Raw genomic sequence first — 17,631 nt, 5'->3', positions numbered from 1 at the left:
CACAACAACAGAAGTTCCCAATTTTGTCTATCTCTTTAGAAGCCCCAGGTTTACTGATGAGGGCACATGCCTGCCCTCCCCTCCCCCATGGGTGGCACACATCCCAGATGAGTTTATTGTTCTTACCCCAGGTATAAGGAGATGAAAGTTCCACCTGATTGATCTAAGCTAAATAAAACATCAGATTTCAATTTGGGAGATTCCTGGGCTCCTTTAGGGATTAATAGCAGGTCACCAAGGTCAACTCAACAAAGTCGAGCTTCCTTCAGGGCCTGTGTCCTCACACACCTTTGTCCCATTAGCAGCACTGATGTGATGAAAGTAGGTAACTGGACACCTCTAGATATATATCAATCCATAGGCAAAGGATAACAGCATACAATACTCCTAAATCTGCTGAAAGATGGAGGATGGCTGTTGAATAAAGCAAGATTTTCTTAGACAGTTCCTCTTGAGGTATGCTTTGGCCATTGTAATCATGATAACTTCTACATGTATTCTAAATTTGTACATCTCTTCTCTCAGAATAAAATCACAGTTCTATAATAATCCTACACTTCTATTCTTTTTCCACGGCTGCTTGGGAATTCACCAAGACCAGAGGATGAGGATCAATGAAATTCAATCGGCAAATTCTACTTATGAGCTTGGATCCATTTGCGACCCGCAAGTCACTCTGAATGACCATACTGATCAATCTCCTGAACACTAACATCAAGATATATCACCCTGAATCTGATCCTTGATATGCACTGAAAATCAGGAACAGATATTCTGGCATTGTAAAAAAAAAGACCTCTGAGTCTAAGGAACGTTTGTTCTTGATTTTCCTGTACAGACGGGGATTACGAGCTTTAAACACAGGGTCTCTGAACCTGACCTTGGCATTAATGCAGGGGTTTATCTGATTTATCTGATGCCTTATCAAATCTGTGAGTCATTACCTGCAGCTGTATCCCCTGATCTAGGCAGGGGTCAGGGGCAATCTTCAACAAACTTATCATGCTTCAGGGTCTTATGTTTACAGTGCTATATACAAGGTCATAAACTTCCAAATTATATTACATATTTACACTGCAATGCTTACGAGGCTGGATTGTATCCTGTATTTGGCAGCTGTTTCCGCTTCTTTCTTTCAAAACTGCTTTATTTGAAGGAATGATAGATAGCCTTTCATATAAGGTTTTTAAAACATCTTTTGAAGCGTTGTTGATGAGAAACACGCACTTCAGACTGTCGTGCACTTCCTGACATGTTGTCACCAACACATGTACCCTTCTAACCATCAGCCAATTTGGGTCATGAAAACTTCTCCACGCTGACTGTCAATCACTCTCAAGCTCCCCATAAACTCCCATCTGACCAAATTGGATAATGTTTAGGCTGACCCTGCCACTCATTTCGGCCATTTCCGTGACAGAACCAATGGCTGGATCTAAACAATGTCAGGCAGATCATCTATCCTTGGCTCAAACTCTACATATGATTGATTTTAGACCAACAAACAAATTCCATTCAAAGCTGGCCTTCGGACAGGATTATCTTAAATCATATTCCATGGGCACACCAAAGCCTTCCATTATGACATGTTGAGAACATCTGCAGTTAGACTAGATTGGATGCTAGTTAAATTCGAATGACTGTTATTTTTCAATTGTTCTCATTTCACTTTTTTCAAGCTGGACAAGTGCCATGGAACAGTTTACAGGCTCTGATAAACATGATGTGCATTCCTGTGAGTTACTCACCTGATCAGAACCAAATGTGAAACACATACAGAGTAACTCAACACATATTGCATTAATCACCTTTGTGGTACCTAACCTATAACCAATTTCCCAAAGATCACTTTTTACCTGGGGCATAATCAAAGCAGGGTGGGTACAATTAACTTTCAATAAAGTGTCCCCTCCATCCATGGCACCCTCTTGTGGACATTTACTGGGGTTGAATGACTGGATGGATTAAATGCAGCTCAGATGTACGATACTGGTTCCAATTTGGAGGGTCCTGGATGCAGTGATAAACTTTTGGTACTTTCTATTCCAACTGTGCTTTGCTGTCCATACCTCTTACAATATACTAGACAGACTTTTCACATGCTGTAACTTTTACTGGCACAAACACAAGGCAACCTAGTGGATTATCTTAATAAATCGAGGAACTGAAGTGCTAGAATGAAGATACTAATACTAATACAGATATAAATATATGAAATTCTTTCAGAACATGTAATATAGTAATATAGTATGTTTTTGTATTTTGGTGTGGAAAACAAAGTATGTTGTACTAAGTATGTTGTTCATATCTTTCTCTACCAGTCCATGAAAACAACGGAAGGAATGCAAAAGCCACCTGCCTTGGATCATCACCACTTATCTGGGGATTAGAATCTGTCTGCTGGTCTAATCCCCCTGGTAAATCCACACAAGGCAGATAAACCTTCACTGACAAGTTTATTAAACAATACACATTTGGGGACAAACCATGAAGTTGTAATAGAAGACAATGGATGAGAAAGAATACCATTGAGATTAGGGAAGAAGGTATTCACTTCACTTCAAAGAAATCTATTGTACTCCACTAGTTTGTACATTTATCAAGAGTAATACGTTTTCCTTGCCCTGTTGACTTTTCCATTTTTTTAATTGTTAATTGAATTAGCTCTGGGATGACTTTGGGATATGGTTCTGTTAGTATTCATACTGGAACTTCACTGAACAAATTATCTCCTGTCACCAGTTTGACACACACTACAGTTCCCAGACTCCCATGGGAGGGAGTGATATTATTGTGGTACTGATTGCAAATTGGCAGGTTAATTAGTGTTGACAGGTTTAATTAATTGGAAAATGCAGTGTCTGCAGCAGCGTGCATCCAAGGACAAAGGAATACCACTGGGAAAACACACTGCATTTGTCCTATAAGCTGATAATTACAAAGATTAGCATGCATGTGTATTGTCAACTTCCAAATGTGATATATAGAATGGGTAGTCTCCAATATCATAACAACATTACAGTTATAACAAGGTTTATATTTGTTGTTAGTAAAGGTCATTTGTTACCACAGCAGCTGGTCTTTATAGTTGTGCTGTTGGCACCACAAAAGTAGAATCCTAGATAGTGTAAGTATGGGGGTGGGAGAGTGGTTGGCGGCTTCAGTAAATTTCTTCCCTTTTTTTCATGCAACCTCAAATATGCAAAACAACTCGAACTGTAGAACTTAATGTAGTCTGACATGTGAAGCAGATGTTTATATGATAATTATAGCTCTCTGTACCTGTCACAATGAAGGACTGGTGCAGACTGTACAATACTGCAGACTTTGTTTGGCATCTGTGCAGGTCACTGACCCGCAAAGCCTGTTTTCTACAATTTACTCGTGAAATGATCCATACATGAATCACAGATCAGTGATAACCTCTCCACAACAGGCTTATCTGTCTAACAATGAAAGATCCTATCTGTAACATAATATCTCGTTATGAGCTGGACTTGACCAGTAAGAAGACAGTTTCAGACTTCTAACTTCTTCTCACATAATCACAAATATAGCTGGACTCCTATTTCCCTGTTCAAAGAAAAGAAAAGAAAAGAAAAGAAAGGGGGAGAAACAAACACAAGTTACTTTTTATGATGCCAAAGAAGGATATCTTCTTAGATGGATACTCACACAGTAGAAAGACCATAGTAATGTGCTCTATCTTCTTAGTCCCATATCCAACTCACCTGGTATCCTACAAATATCTCACCTTTGTTCTGTGAACCTACCTTGCTGTGCCTGTAGCCTATCCAGGGTGGGGAGGGGGGTTCCCTGGGGGGACCAGATAGCAATGGAACCCTGGTAGGAGATCATAGCATTGTCACCAAAAGTTTGGAACAGGGGAGCAAGCAGTGGGAAGATCCTTGTTCAGAAAGATGCCAATCTCACGGTCACCGTTCCAGTGCCACGCAGCATTCAATTCAGGAACCAGATAGATCTGTGGTTTGCTGACACGTGACAAGTCTTCACTCAATCACTGCACTTTCTCTCCCAAGAATCCCAGTGACTTGTGGTGGAAACAACGTCCAGAAATGTCAACAGGAGGAGCATCAACCACTAACTTGTGTGGCACGAAAGGTGCTCTTCACTGAAGCTTGACGTTCCAGCGTAGGCAGCTTTGCAAAAGTCTAGGAGTAATCCAACAAAAGCAGTCTCTGTCCACAACTGCCACCAGTGAGTCACAGTCAGCCTTCCACACCTTGCCAACGTCTACCCACAGATCCTGTTTGGGCGTGTCAATCAAGGCACAAAATGGCAGACATCAGATTTCACCACAGCTTCAGTTGTCCTAATTCGGACTCCAAAGATCACTGCTTTGCTGCAGAGTTGAAGCAATCCGTTAAACTTCAGCTATCTCCTGAAGCTCAGAGCTGTATAGAGAGGACCTAAGCCCTCCAGAAATTATGGTCCTTGCAGCAGGTCTGGCTTGGATAACTGCCCCCAGTCTTCCTGTGTCCCTGGGAGCTGCTTTCCACACACTGAGGGGCCCCACTAGTGATCGATGACAGGCGTAGAAGCAAACAGCAACACAGAATGCGTCCCTGGCTCCCCAGTCTGCCACAGCCTTCCCAAGTCTGACATTGTCTGGTTTAGTTAACCCTGCCTCCCCCAGATCCGCTGCCTCCCATTGAGAGGTCCCAGCGGGACCCTGACAGATTTGAGGGGAATTCGTTGGCAGCCGGTTTAATTAACTCAGGGATCAGAGGTTAATCACAGCTGACTGTGAACCCTGGCAAGCACACAACCCACCCAATACACCAGGGCCAGGGGCAAACACAAGACAAAGCCTCGGTCTACGTCAATCTTCTATACAAACTGACAATTACCAACAACACTGCTGTAACAAATGTCACGTCATTCTACCAGAGCATTGTTCTCAACTTCAAGGGTGTGCCATTACATAAGAACATCAACATCATTGCTTACTTTATAATCAATTAAAGGCAACTTGGTATCTGGGACTAAATTCACTGTTCTGGAGGTACAATGTAAGTCATACAGATTACTGCAAATCCAAATGTTATGAAGAAATCTTACTAAACCTGATACATACAAACAATTGTAAGATAAGCAGTGGCTGCCTTCATACCACCCACCAAGGTTGTTTTCTTTATTTTAAAGATTTTGACCGCAGGAGACAAAACAAATTTTTCTTCTCGTCAGTACACAAGTCTGGTTTATAGAGGTCTTTTTAAGCCCTGTCAAATAAGTCTCCACATGACGAGTTTAAAAAGGGAAAAATGGCAAGGCTGAAGCACAAGTACTCTCCGATTACAGTTTACTTAATAATAGGCCTTTGTCATGGCTAATTTGTTTGGACTAATTGACAGGTGAGCTGACTGAAAGAAAACATGAAGTTGACCAGTGCAAGATGAAGTGTCACACAAACTGCAAACTGACAACTTGGACAGAACCTTATTGAAAATTAGCTTTTTATTAAAATGAGGCTTCAAATAATTTCACATGCCTTTTATCATTATCAAATTATGATAATGCAATAATACATCTATGTGTTGCAATTTATCTATATAAAATTAAGATCAAGATATATATAGGGTTCTTCTCATACTCTCTTGAATGTTTGTTTCATATCTCACATACGTATAACGTATGGCTAAAATTATTCTACCTTTACCACAAACCAAAGTATTGATGGTTGTCTGCCCAGTTTAAGAGGTCATGGCAAGGATAAATTACACACACATGCTGAAATTAGCATGGAGGTGCGGAAAATGTGCGCTTGTGTGCGGAAAATGTCCGTCTGTGTATTCAGGGCTGCTCAGGTCAGCTCCGAAATATTTGCGCTGATCCACAGCTAAGACCTCTAATCCCTCATGTGTGGGGAGACAAACCCTGAACGCACATGGGAGACCGCCCTCACAAGTCTGCCAATTCATTTCAGCAATCCGGGCTTGTGTTGGAAGGAGGAGATACCTATTCACATATTTACAACGTCTTCTGGCTTCCTTGCCAACAGGAGCTGGGGTCAGAGGGTTCCAGATGAGACTTGTCTGTGAATATTATGTCAGGGGCAAATGCTGTCTAAAACTGACAAGGAGACATATGATATATGACTCAAATTTATAATAAGAAATGGTGACATGCAACTACATATGGCAGCAAAGATGACAATACACATGTACAATGTATGTAGTGCAGAAACATGAGTATTGACACAAGGAAACAAAAAAATAATAAATCCATGATACCCGTAAACTAATAGTACAACAAATATCTATAATAAAGTATATCTGCTGTGGAATAATTTCATCTTTTCATTTTAACAGTACCAATCTATGGCAGTGTCCAGTTGGCTAAACTGTTGGTCACAGGTAACTAACCTCTGGGGGTTGACATTGGGACAGAGTAAAGCCAAAGGGGATGGAACCTCTTCATCCCTAAAGACACACCACCATCTGCCTCTGATTTGCCAGTAATTCTTTAATCACTAGCATCCATGCCAAGACACACAACCTTGTTACTCTTGACAATGAGGGAGAAATGAAAAATTCCCTAAACCTAAGCCTGAAAATCAGTACCAGCCCCAGCATTGAGTCCACCAATTGACCCCGCGACCCCGGGAGTCTGGGTGGAAATTAGTGTGAACAAATTTGGTGACCTTCCAGCCCCGCGGATGACCTTGGGTTCCTCGGTGCTACGCTCTACACAACAGGGGTGAATTTGGAAACACATTCTTCAATCCTACTGATGCTTGGATGATAGGAATAAAGACCACCTCCAAACCCTGATAATTTGGAGAACTAAAGCCCCACGAAAAGCTTCTTACCCAAATAGCCTTCAGGAAGCTTATGCATGCATTAGATTACATATACATGGATGACTATTACCATCCTTTGACCTTCAACGGAATGATAGCATCAAAGTGTAAGAAACACTTTCTGATAACTGACAGGTCACACAAAATAAATGCCATCAAAGTAGAGAACATACTGTGTGGGTGAGTAAGATAATCACAAATCAACATAACGCTATCCTGTTCCCTTGAATCTGCAGTTGAGTTTGCTGATGTTTGATCTCTCTGTCAAGTCTGCACATCCCTGCCACACACGGGATAGGAAGGGGGAACGGCAAGATACTGTCAGTCAACAGTCCATGTAAAGAAACCGCTTGCTATGTTGTTCCTTTGGTTCCACTATTGAAATAACACTGATAACTTTAAGACAGTAACTTACTCTGAAATGTTATAAAATTTTCATACTGAACACGCAGTCTGTCACCCTTAATAGCACGACAATATGACTTCCTGCTACCCTAAATAAAAGTGCCAGTCAAAATATCAACCTGTCTAGCACACAGCAGAATGTACGCCTTGTTTTTCCTGTTTTTCTTTTGCATATACAAATATAATGTTCCATATCTGAGTCTCTTAAAGCCTACCGCAAACCTTTCAAGCAGTGGAAAGAGCCACCTGTATTTTAACTCTATAAATTATATTTTACTGCAATCTCATCTTTCACATGTAAATAAGGTGGCCCTGACCAGTCTCCTACTAGTCCCTGACTCATCACCCTGTACCCCAAGTACCAGGAGACTCTGCAACATTGTCTATCAGTGAAAAGAACAAAATCCTCCAATTTGCCAACCCTCCTGGGGGATCTAGGCGCTTCTGGGAGTCCTTAGGATCAATGCTAATCTGATGACAGATCAATATGTAAATCCTGTATCTGCCCACATCCTTTTGTACACCCACTATAGGGGAGATATCACCACCCTGGAGGAAATGTTTGGGGCAGTGGAAGTGAGGAGATAAACCATGAAACTGGGCAGATAAGCAGGAACAGGAGCCAGACAGACATCTGATCAGTCTTATCAGCCCCCTCAGACAGACAGCTTCTGTCAGGGGACCAAACACACACTGGCCCAGACAGACCCAGCTATCAGCACTGATAACATAGCCCATCAATCCTGCAGAGATACACTGACAGTTTGCAGTGATTAGAACTACAAACACCCAACCAAAGTGGCCAATGTGACAATGGCACTGACAGCATACCACATCAATCTAGAAGAGATATACCTACTGTCAGTGGTTGATGTTTCTACCTACGAATATTACAACTTAAGTCCTTGCAAATCTTGAGAAAACAGCTTGTTCCCATTCTAATCTCTTGTCTGGTTGACTTACTACCGGTATGTTACAGGAAACAAGGTTATTTCAGGTTATTACAATAAGCCATCTGCCCTTCCTTTCTGAAAATGTTTCTCATTGATCGCATAAAACTGAATAGCACAGTGTGCTGAAAACCTACAGACACTACATTGAGGAAAGTACTGATCAAGGCAGAACATCAAACAATCCTGGCTGGTATCAAAAAAGAATAAGTTTGAAGAACTGGCAAACCTGCAATAAGTATCCATTCAGAAGCTTACCTGGTGGTGATGTGGTGATACCAACAACTGTACCTCCTGGCAGCTCAACACATGCACAGTGTCCCTAGCAAGGACTTGTGGGTGATAGAGAGGTCGCTGAGGTCAGACATCCTACTCAGAAGTATCCACACCTTCTTCATGCCACCAGCACCAAGAGGGCAACATCCTCTAGAGACCGTTTTGTTTGTTTTGACCCTACATGGCCAGGAGAGGTCACGACCTTTGAAGACCTCATTATCATGGTGATTTCCTGCCTGCTGTTTGGGCTTCTCAAACTTGAGGCTTCCCAGGGAGGTTCTCTGATAACTACTGACTATCAAACAAGGAGGAAGTCTCTCAAAATCCCTCTGCTACAGAAGTACACAATGGTTCAGTTGATAGCAAACTAGACAGGACATACATGTAAGGTGGATGAATGCACTTGAGACAAGGAGTACAAGCAAGGTGGTCTCCTTTTTAACCTCCTTAGTGGAAGAAAAAGAGAAAGAAAGTTGCCTGAAACTTTTGATACTGTTGAATACTAACCAGACTTTGTCCATGGCCTACAAAATCACTGGAGAAGGAACAGGTACTGGTGATGAACATATTTGTTGATGGAAACTAAAAGCAGCTGCAGTAAGTATCACATAAAGTCGTGAATGTTTCCTGCCTCTACAACTCTCCCAGGAACTTTCTCCGAGTGTCTGAAATTCCAATTAGGATCTCGTGAACAGGTTTGGAAACTTTGAAGTCAACAAATAAATGAAAGAAATGTATCCCAGATGTTGCGAGCTATCATGATAATGTTCAGGGGGTCAAGTTTATGCCAATTAGCAGAGTTCTTTACTGCAAAAATCTGTGATTATCCCTCACCCTGGTGAGGTTATAGGCCCTGCGGTGGTGATTATTTTTTCTTTGCAGCCCCCACATGCGACAGGGATTCTGTGGGCAGCTTCTTGGCTATATTGTGGAATATCAGGATCCAGGATAAACACAAGAAGAGCCAAAAATGTATCAAACTGCACCACAAAAATCTGATGGATACGTCTTATGGCAAGGGTCAGTTATCCCAAGCAAGGTGTAGTTTCACAAGGAACAAGAATGATTTGTGATGATTTTCTACACATTGGTATTTAATTTTCTTTGTTCTTCCTTGTTGTTTCTTCATTATTGCTTGACATCTGTTAAAATTTGGCTTAACAGCCTGGAAGACTTTGTTGAAGCTAAAAAAAATGCCAAGGTCTCTGTGTATTCTCATGGCTTGTTTTAAAATTCCATGGCCAAGGGAATTTGCATACCTAGGACCTAACAACAAATCAGTCGGGGGCAAAACCGATTTTAACTGATGGGATGCTTTCCATTTGAACCAGGAGCCAATATAAACTAATTCCGAGCAAAACATTCTGTTCTTTGGCCTTGGAAAAGAACTTTAAGCAGGCGGTCTGGTCCTTTGGTTTCCCCAGAGGGTACTGAGTTATGTCTGTTTGCTGTGGAAGGGTCAGAGGATTAACCTACAAATCAGGCAGGGAAAAACAGCTGTTACTGGGGATAACTACAGCCATCCTATCATCACCTGTTAGCACAGGTTTCCAGGGCCAGGTACAACCTTGTCCTGACAGCCAATGGTTTTTATTGGTACATCTTCACCAGGGTAAACACAGCAGGGTGTTGAAGTAAAACACTTTCAGATTCGCCCAATTCCCTTCTTCAGCAGCCAATAGGAGACCACCTCTCAACTTCCCCTTTCAAAGGCAAATCCATCTATTTTCATTCCCGTTCTTCTGTACTGTTGTAAAAGTGTCATGTTTAAGAAATGTCCCATGTTACAATTACGGCTGACCTAGGGCAGGTTCAAAGCTTGGGGTTCATCCCTTCATAATGCACTTAATCCATAACACCAGCTCCAGATGGGAGGATGGTTTGGACAGAAGCCTGCAGCTTAACCCTGCACCTCTTGGGGGAATAAATATCTCTGGGTTGCCATGGAGACGGGACTGAGTGTGCCTCTGAAGTAGCTACATGGAGATTTAAGATAACACACATGCAGGTGGGTGGGCTGGATGGACCCAGCAGACTGGTAGCACCTACTGATTAGCTATTTCACAGTTTCACTTCCAACATCTTGAAAATTCCCCCTACAATACTCCTAGGAAATGGGGTATTTCAAAAAGGTGGAAGGGATTCAACATGTGTCCTTTTTCTCATTCCTCCTTCCTCTGAGGCAGAGAGCTTGGGAAAGGAACAACTGCCTTGAGGTGTGAAATTTTAAGAGACGATTCTTAGGTTGATAAAGAAAGTTCCCAGGAATATTTTCGGTCCCCCAATACATGATGCAGGCATTTGACATAGTCAACCTTGTGAAGAAAGTGATGGATCCAGAATTGTAAGAACACGTCCAAAGTCATCTTACAGAAAAGCCTATCGAAACACTACCTATAACAATAAGGTTCCTTACCTGGAGTGGATGATGTCCTTTTCTTTCAACACAATGGCCACCCATGCACCACACAGCCTAACCGTACTTTCTTCCCTATGGGACAACCTACAGTGCTTTCCCTTTCTGTGCAACCACTTTCCCTTTCATCCCGACCCTCTGAAGCAGACGCCTGGGTACATTTGGCAATGACACTTCCAGACACCTGGGAAACTTCAGTTTGTGGAGAAGCAGGAAAGCTGCAAAGTTGTTAGACATCAGGCAGAATACCACCCACAGAACCAGGGACTGTTTCTCTTTATTCTAATAACTTTTCAAGTCATCTGGCAAAGGCTCAAAGCTAGGAAGTTCATTGACAAAGCTATAATCGGACCAGCCAATTTCATTGTCTTCAGTTCTAATTAAGAGACTTAAGGTATAAAGAGACTCAAGGTAGTGGCTTAAGGAAGTGTCGTGTATGACGTATTTAGCAGGAAACGAGGCCTTGCGGGCTCTTGTTTGAAAGGAAATTCCAGGGTCTGGGGTGCAAGTGTTGGGACCAGCGGTCGGAAATGCCTTTCCACTACTGGCTTGGTATCAGTGCCTACATTGTGAGGAATGTTAATAGTGACTGCCAGTGGGATTATCCCTGTGACCTATTGACCTGATTGTTCCTGCTCAGAGATTTTTCATCTCAGGGCTAAGTTTAAAGTTACAGTCACTTTTGGCATCGGCCAGGAAGAAATCAGTTTCCTACCTTTCAGCATCAGACTTTGACACACGATCCCTTATCAACTGTATGACATAAGCCCTTGACTGTAATGAAGCAAAACTGCCACAAGTATTCAGCTAATCACATGGAAACATCACCTTTGCCACATTATACAATTAAAATGCTGAATCATTAGATAAGAATCCCAAGCTGGGGGTGGATTGAACATGAGGAAAATGTAGAGCAGAGCCCTCTCCAAGGAGCTGCCCTCTGTTGTTCCTGGGCCTGTCAGTTCCCAGGAAATGTTGCCTTCGCCCTTGTTGCTATAACCCCGACCCTGAGGCCTGAAGAAAACAACTGTTCGGCACACAAGGGACGTCCGCCCCGCACATGTGGGGAACATATTGGAACGTGCTGAAATCCCGACCAAAGTGTCAGACAGAAAACAGTCCCGCACTGTATCACAAAAGAGGAACACATGCAACGCTGCACCACAACGAAATGTGCCAAACATACATTAGTACCCTCCCCTTGCTTGCATACCAGGTTTGACGTTCTCACATAATTGCTTGACTTACAAAGTGCAAGACCTTGATGTGTTGAAACTCGAGACTACTCCAAGTCAACCAAGTAATGAGCTTGAAAAGGCAATGAAAGAAATGTTGCACACCTAGCCCTGAACTTGGCCTTCCGGAGGGTAAGGGAACTGGAAGTTGGTCATGTGGAGTGCAGATAAGGCAAGGATAAGGTCTAGGTGATAACCAAGCACTCCTGCGATGAAAGAACCCACAGATATGAAGCTTAATTGGCTGGAACTTGCTGACAGGATAAAATCCAGGTGCCCTGGAATTCTTGGCCAGGAATCTTTTTAAGAAAGTGCCGCCCAGAGTCTTACATACCATGCCAGGAAATAAACTTCTGCTTTGGTTATACTCATAAGTTATGGGCCATTCACCCTTATGATGCAGGATACAAGGTGGGCATAGTCAAAACATATTTAAGTGTGAAATATCCTCCTAGGTTTCATTGAAATATCCTCCTAGGTTTCATTTGAAGCACCTGCTGTGAACAAAACATGACAAGTCCAACATGGACAACCACATGAATTTTCCTCTCTTACTAGTCTTAGCCAAAAAGTTACCATGCAAGTTACATCTCCAGTAAACTAAACAAGAAAGAGCAAAGCCAACTGCCCTAGTTCTTGTTGAAGTGTCCATAACTCCTGAAGTGAAATTTAATATAACCTGGCTGTTAACTTTATGGGCCAGGCATGCCTTTATGACACATATGGGCACAATTTGCCTGACAGCTGAACTACTGACCCTTGCTGATGTCTACATGCAAGAAAGGGTCATTTCCCCCCACAGACCAGTAACATTACGCTCACACCTAAAGTCATCCCCCAGGTCAGCTCCAACTGTTCTTGTAATCGGAATAATCTCCCCCGAATGGACAATATGGCAGTCTTAACAACTAGTTTATGGCATCCGTTAAGGGAGAGTACGTTAAACTGGACACTGCTAACTTTATTAGGCGACTGGGGTAAGACTGTAGGAATCCCCAGGGTTTGAAATACAGTTGAAGTCTGCTCTGCTGTGGGAGGTAAAATAACATTTCATGCAATTTGTTCAGCATTGATTTCGAACAATTTTTCGCTGTTTGACAGAACTTGATGCTTGTAGTATGATGAGATTAAAGGTGGCTTGAAGTTCCTCAAACTTTGCCTGCTTGTTAGGCAGCTCACACGTAATTGCACCACCAACCTCTGCTCGACCATTCTCCTGCTGTTATGCAGAGTTCAACACCTTTTAAACTATCTCCTATCAGATGAACGGATCTCAAACCTTTATGGTGACATTTCAGGAGTAATGGCTACCATGCTACGGGCTGATCTCTATAAAACGTGATGTACTTTCCAAAGTTCACCTGGGAAAATTGAAAGGGGCAAGTGCCAACTTCCATCTCCCGACCTCTGGCCTTCCATCTACTTTGGAACCATTACTGGCTGTTTCTTTTTTTATTAGACGGCCGTAAGTTAGAGTCGTGGAGTCATATGTTCACCATGGGAACTGCTCTCCAGTCATATCGCCAGCTTTTATTGGTGTTGTGATAGCATTTCTGCCAAAACTTTTTCTGCATCACTGTACTAACTGATTTTCACATCTCATACCTGGCTAGCAATTTTCTCATGAATTTTCTCAAGGACACTTGCTAGAAGAATTGTTACCTGAAAGCAACAGCTTGACTTTCTTGCACAAATGAATATTCAGCAGAAAGTGTGATATCAGTAAAGTATTCACCTATTGGGCCAGTGTGTGTATGGTGATTGACTCCTGTGAGAAATATCTGGGAGAGCTTTGATGACTGCAAAAGTAGTACTATAGATTTGTTGCAGTACACCACATTCTCTCCAAGTTGCTATCTATCAAACCTTGAAGGGAATTTCGACCTTGGCAAACTCAAATCTAACATCCGTCACCCCATTAACCACTAAAATGGTGTTCCCCCCAAAACCGAAGCGAAATGGTGGCAATCGCACAGCACTTAGTTCTAATGGCCGCCTTTCTGCCCTTCCCCCTGACCCTGGTGTTGCCATGACTACCAATCAGGCTAAGGCCTGTCTTCTGTCCAGGAAATGACTGATAATGAGACCAGTTAGGAAAATTGTTCCACAAAATTGCTGTAGACAGCAGAGCAAACTGGTCTGTAACAAGTCCTAAGCAGTTACCATGGCTCCCAATCACACAGCCCCTTGTACAGGAAATGAGAGCAGGGAGAAACAGTCAGGGAAAAATAGATACACATCACCATTATCCCCCAAATGGCCCCGACTCTCAAAATCATTACAGGGGCGGTCCATTGTTTCCCTAGGCAAGCACATATTCTATAGCAGGATTATGGTCAACTCACGAAAGTAGATGTCTATCAAATACATAATATTCTGAGCAAGCTATATTAGATGATGCTTGGATTATACCCTAATGACTGCTCTACTCAAGTGCTGGGCAATCACATTTTATAACTACAAACATTGTCTATTTGTACTTACCTGTTCCAATAATCATTAGACATTACATACATTTATAGTAATCTTCTATATGAATGGAAATTCATCTACAGCCAATTAAAGAGATCTATTGCCAATTAAGGAGACAGTTATATTCCAATCATCTATGTCATTGCATAAGACAATGTACCTCACCCACAGGCATAAGAAATATATAAAATTTCTGCAAGACTTGTACCTTGTATATGTGAGATTGAGAAGAATAATTTACTGAAGAACTTACGTCTTGTTACTGGTGGGTTACTTGTAACTGCTCTGAAGAGGTTTTCTGAGCCTGCGTCAGAATTCTGTAACACATAGAAAAGGAGGGTAAGTTAGTTATGCAGACAAGTGCCATTGAATACACAAAATACATTCAAAAGTGTTTGCAATAACAAAATATATGATGTGTAGTTTGTTGTGTTTTTTGTAATGAGTAAATATGATGAAGGCTGTATTGTGAATAAACATTTCTCAATACATGTAGATCAATAAAAACCTATTATGAGTTGAAAACAGTATTGCATCAATGTCAGCACTGAGTTTGCAAGTGTTGAATAACAGTATAAGTGAGGTGCTGCAATTTGGGTACATTTCTGATAGATGGCGCTTTTGTCACATGGATCACACCAGGCAAAATTGTTGGCAGAAATCCTTGTGGAAGTCAGCAAATTTGTCATGGCAGACACACTGCTGGACATCTAGATGAGGTGAAGACTTCTGTCCAGAGTTACACCTGGTTTTGGTAACACAACTTAAATATCCAGACCTGACTAAATCCATTTCATGCCAAATGGTCACACACTGAGCAGTGGACATGTTGTTTGCTGGCAACCATTTAACAATGTCTAAAACACTGGCAGCAAAGGAAACCAGAGGCTTCACAAGAGAATGTCTTGCTGAGTTTGCAGGGTTCCACTGTGTCAATGATTGATTTCATTCACACCTGGCACCACTTGTCTACCCATGCAGAATGGATTTTCTTAGTATTACACAATGAAATTCAGACTTGCCCAACGCAAATTGTAACATTGGACTTGATGCATGGCTACATTCAACTGTATGAAAAAAAGTGTTCAAGTTGTTACATCATGGCATTCTAGACAGGAACCTAGGTATAACAATCAGCCTCTCTGCAGGACATAGGGGATCATGGGAGTCACCTTTGACCACCTCTGTCACTTTACTAATAAATTTAAACAAGTCTTATTCCAGACTGCTGCAACCAAACAGAACAAAAGCCACCCAGGTAGTCAAGACAGACTTGCTGTGATGTACAGGAAGGAGGAAAGGAATGGAGCAGTCAGTCACACTCAGTGGAAGCTAGACTCCATAACGTAAGCAAGCCACGTCCAATTTTCCAAGAGGATGTGTGTTCGCTCTGGAACCCTGAACCACAATAATTTCTCTCAGCGAGAGGAACGAACCTCTTCATCCCCCAAACTGGACACCCTTATACCGCCTGTCACACTGGCTATCAATAGCAGTTCTCAAAGCCAGTTAAAGCCCTGTCCAAAGCTAGAGGATCTGGATGGATGGTATGGGATTTACCGACATTCACAAAACAGGCTGCAGGCATTAGAACTGACACTGCATGAAAGCCTGCTTGGCAAGGAATAAAAGCCCTCATGCCCTAGTATGTGGTGTATAGCTTAGGGGGCTTTGAAGCCCATATCCCCCTACAGCAGTGGTTGCTATTTATTCAGAAAATATGCAGGCTGAAACTGGAAGAAACCAAAGGCGGATTTGAGCGGGGTGACAGCGGGGCATCAGCCTTTCATGGTGGCCAGGGGCTGGCATCGGACATGTGGAAACTATCAGTGGTCTGTAGGCAAGGCCAAGGGTCTCCCACAGATGTCAAGGAGAAAATAACAAATATGATATTGTTATAATACCTTTCATGTCTTCAAATGTAGAGCTATTTTTTAGTTTCCAAATAAGTAAGCATGTGCCGACAATATTTCAAAAGGGTAGGGCCCCAAGTTGTTCCATTTTAGTAATTTTTACGGATTGTCAGGGACTATCTGATTTAAAAGGTACCGCATCATATTTGTTGCCTTTCATGTTCCAACCTTTGAAAGATTTACACAAAAGCTTCCCACAAACATCCATATGTTCTGCACTGAAAAGGGCACACTCTTCTTATCACAATAACAAAGCCTATTCTGATCTTTTCAATGTGCGCATACTAGTACTACTTTCCTTGTCTTTGTGAAATATAAGTAGAAAATATAAGAGGATGTTTGCCTGAAATTGTCATTTGTCACACAGGTGAGAGGTCTAGAAATCTGAAAGAAAAAAATTTTCATTTTATGGCAGATTTCAACAAACAATGTATGGTTCCAAGGAAAGGAAAACTTTGGAATCTGACAGTATAACCAGCAAATACAGCTCACATGATCGACAACAACAGATGGGATATGCATCATCATCTGAGGAGGAAGATATCACAGTTTCCCAGACAGTTGATGTGTCAACTACAACTTTATCTACCCCAGGAGAACAAGAGAAAGATGGCAGCCTCCGGATTCCACCCTCCTCAAATCAAACACGAGATGACAAACTTGTCAGCCCTCCAGAAAGTTTGCCTTGCATAAATTCCGACTCATTTTACCTTGGACAAGACAAATGACTTCCAGCTTTTTTATAGCTTCCCAAAAGATGCTTCCATACATAATCGTCCTCTAGTTGGCCTCTGGGGATGCAATGGAGAGCAGTAAAAATCTGTCTTAAGTTTAAATCTTCCTCTAGTGAGTGATGAACAGATTTATGTTCAGGTGAGGAGGAATCCTCAGAGGTACCTCCAGAGCTGTCGTTTTTTTCCTTGACGATGTTCGTGCTGACAACAAATGTGCGGCCTAATGACCCTGGTTGTAATATGCACCCATATAACACCCTTCACCTGCAGTATGCCATAAAAGTCAACTGAGTGGAATAGGCTCAGGGATCCTTTCTTATTAAAAGTCTCTAATCGCCTGGCTGGTTAAAATCCCTAGTCTGTCGTAAGCGGCGATGACTAACTGCACAGTGGTCCCTGGGTGCCAA

General features: G+C 42.1%; 1 protein-coding gene across 26 annotated transcripts in view; it reads right to left on the bottom strand.

Moving 5' to 3' along the window:
• LOC109464849 (autism susceptibility gene 2 protein-like) overlaps positions 1–17,631 on the bottom strand; it is a 205,740-nt gene that overhangs the window by 17,725 nt on the left and 170,384 nt on the right. For 25 of the 26 annotated variants that reach the window (XM_019761970.1, XM_019761948.1, XM_019761942.1 and 22 more), the window contains one exon: positions 14,831–14,894. In XM_019761970.1, the coding sequence (XP_019617529.1) occupies positions 14,831–14,894 (64 nt within the window). Of the gene's footprint in view, positions 1–3,773; positions 4,707–14,830; positions 14,895–17,631 lie in introns of those variants that run through there. The other variant, XM_019762113.1, reaches the window with a different exon arrangement.

Source organism: Branchiostoma belcheri, unplaced genomic scaffold, assembly GCF_001625305.1.
Source record: "Branchiostoma belcheri isolate BF01 breed outbred unplaced genomic scaffold, Haploidv18h27 scaffold1, whole genome shotgun sequence".
In the NCBI taxonomy this organism is placed as follows: Eukaryota; Metazoa; Chordata; class Leptocardii; order Amphioxiformes; family Branchiostomatidae; genus Branchiostoma; species Branchiostoma belcheri.
The sequence above is the reverse complement of the archived record's forward strand: the minus strand, read 5'-3'. Positions and strand labels throughout refer to the sequence as shown.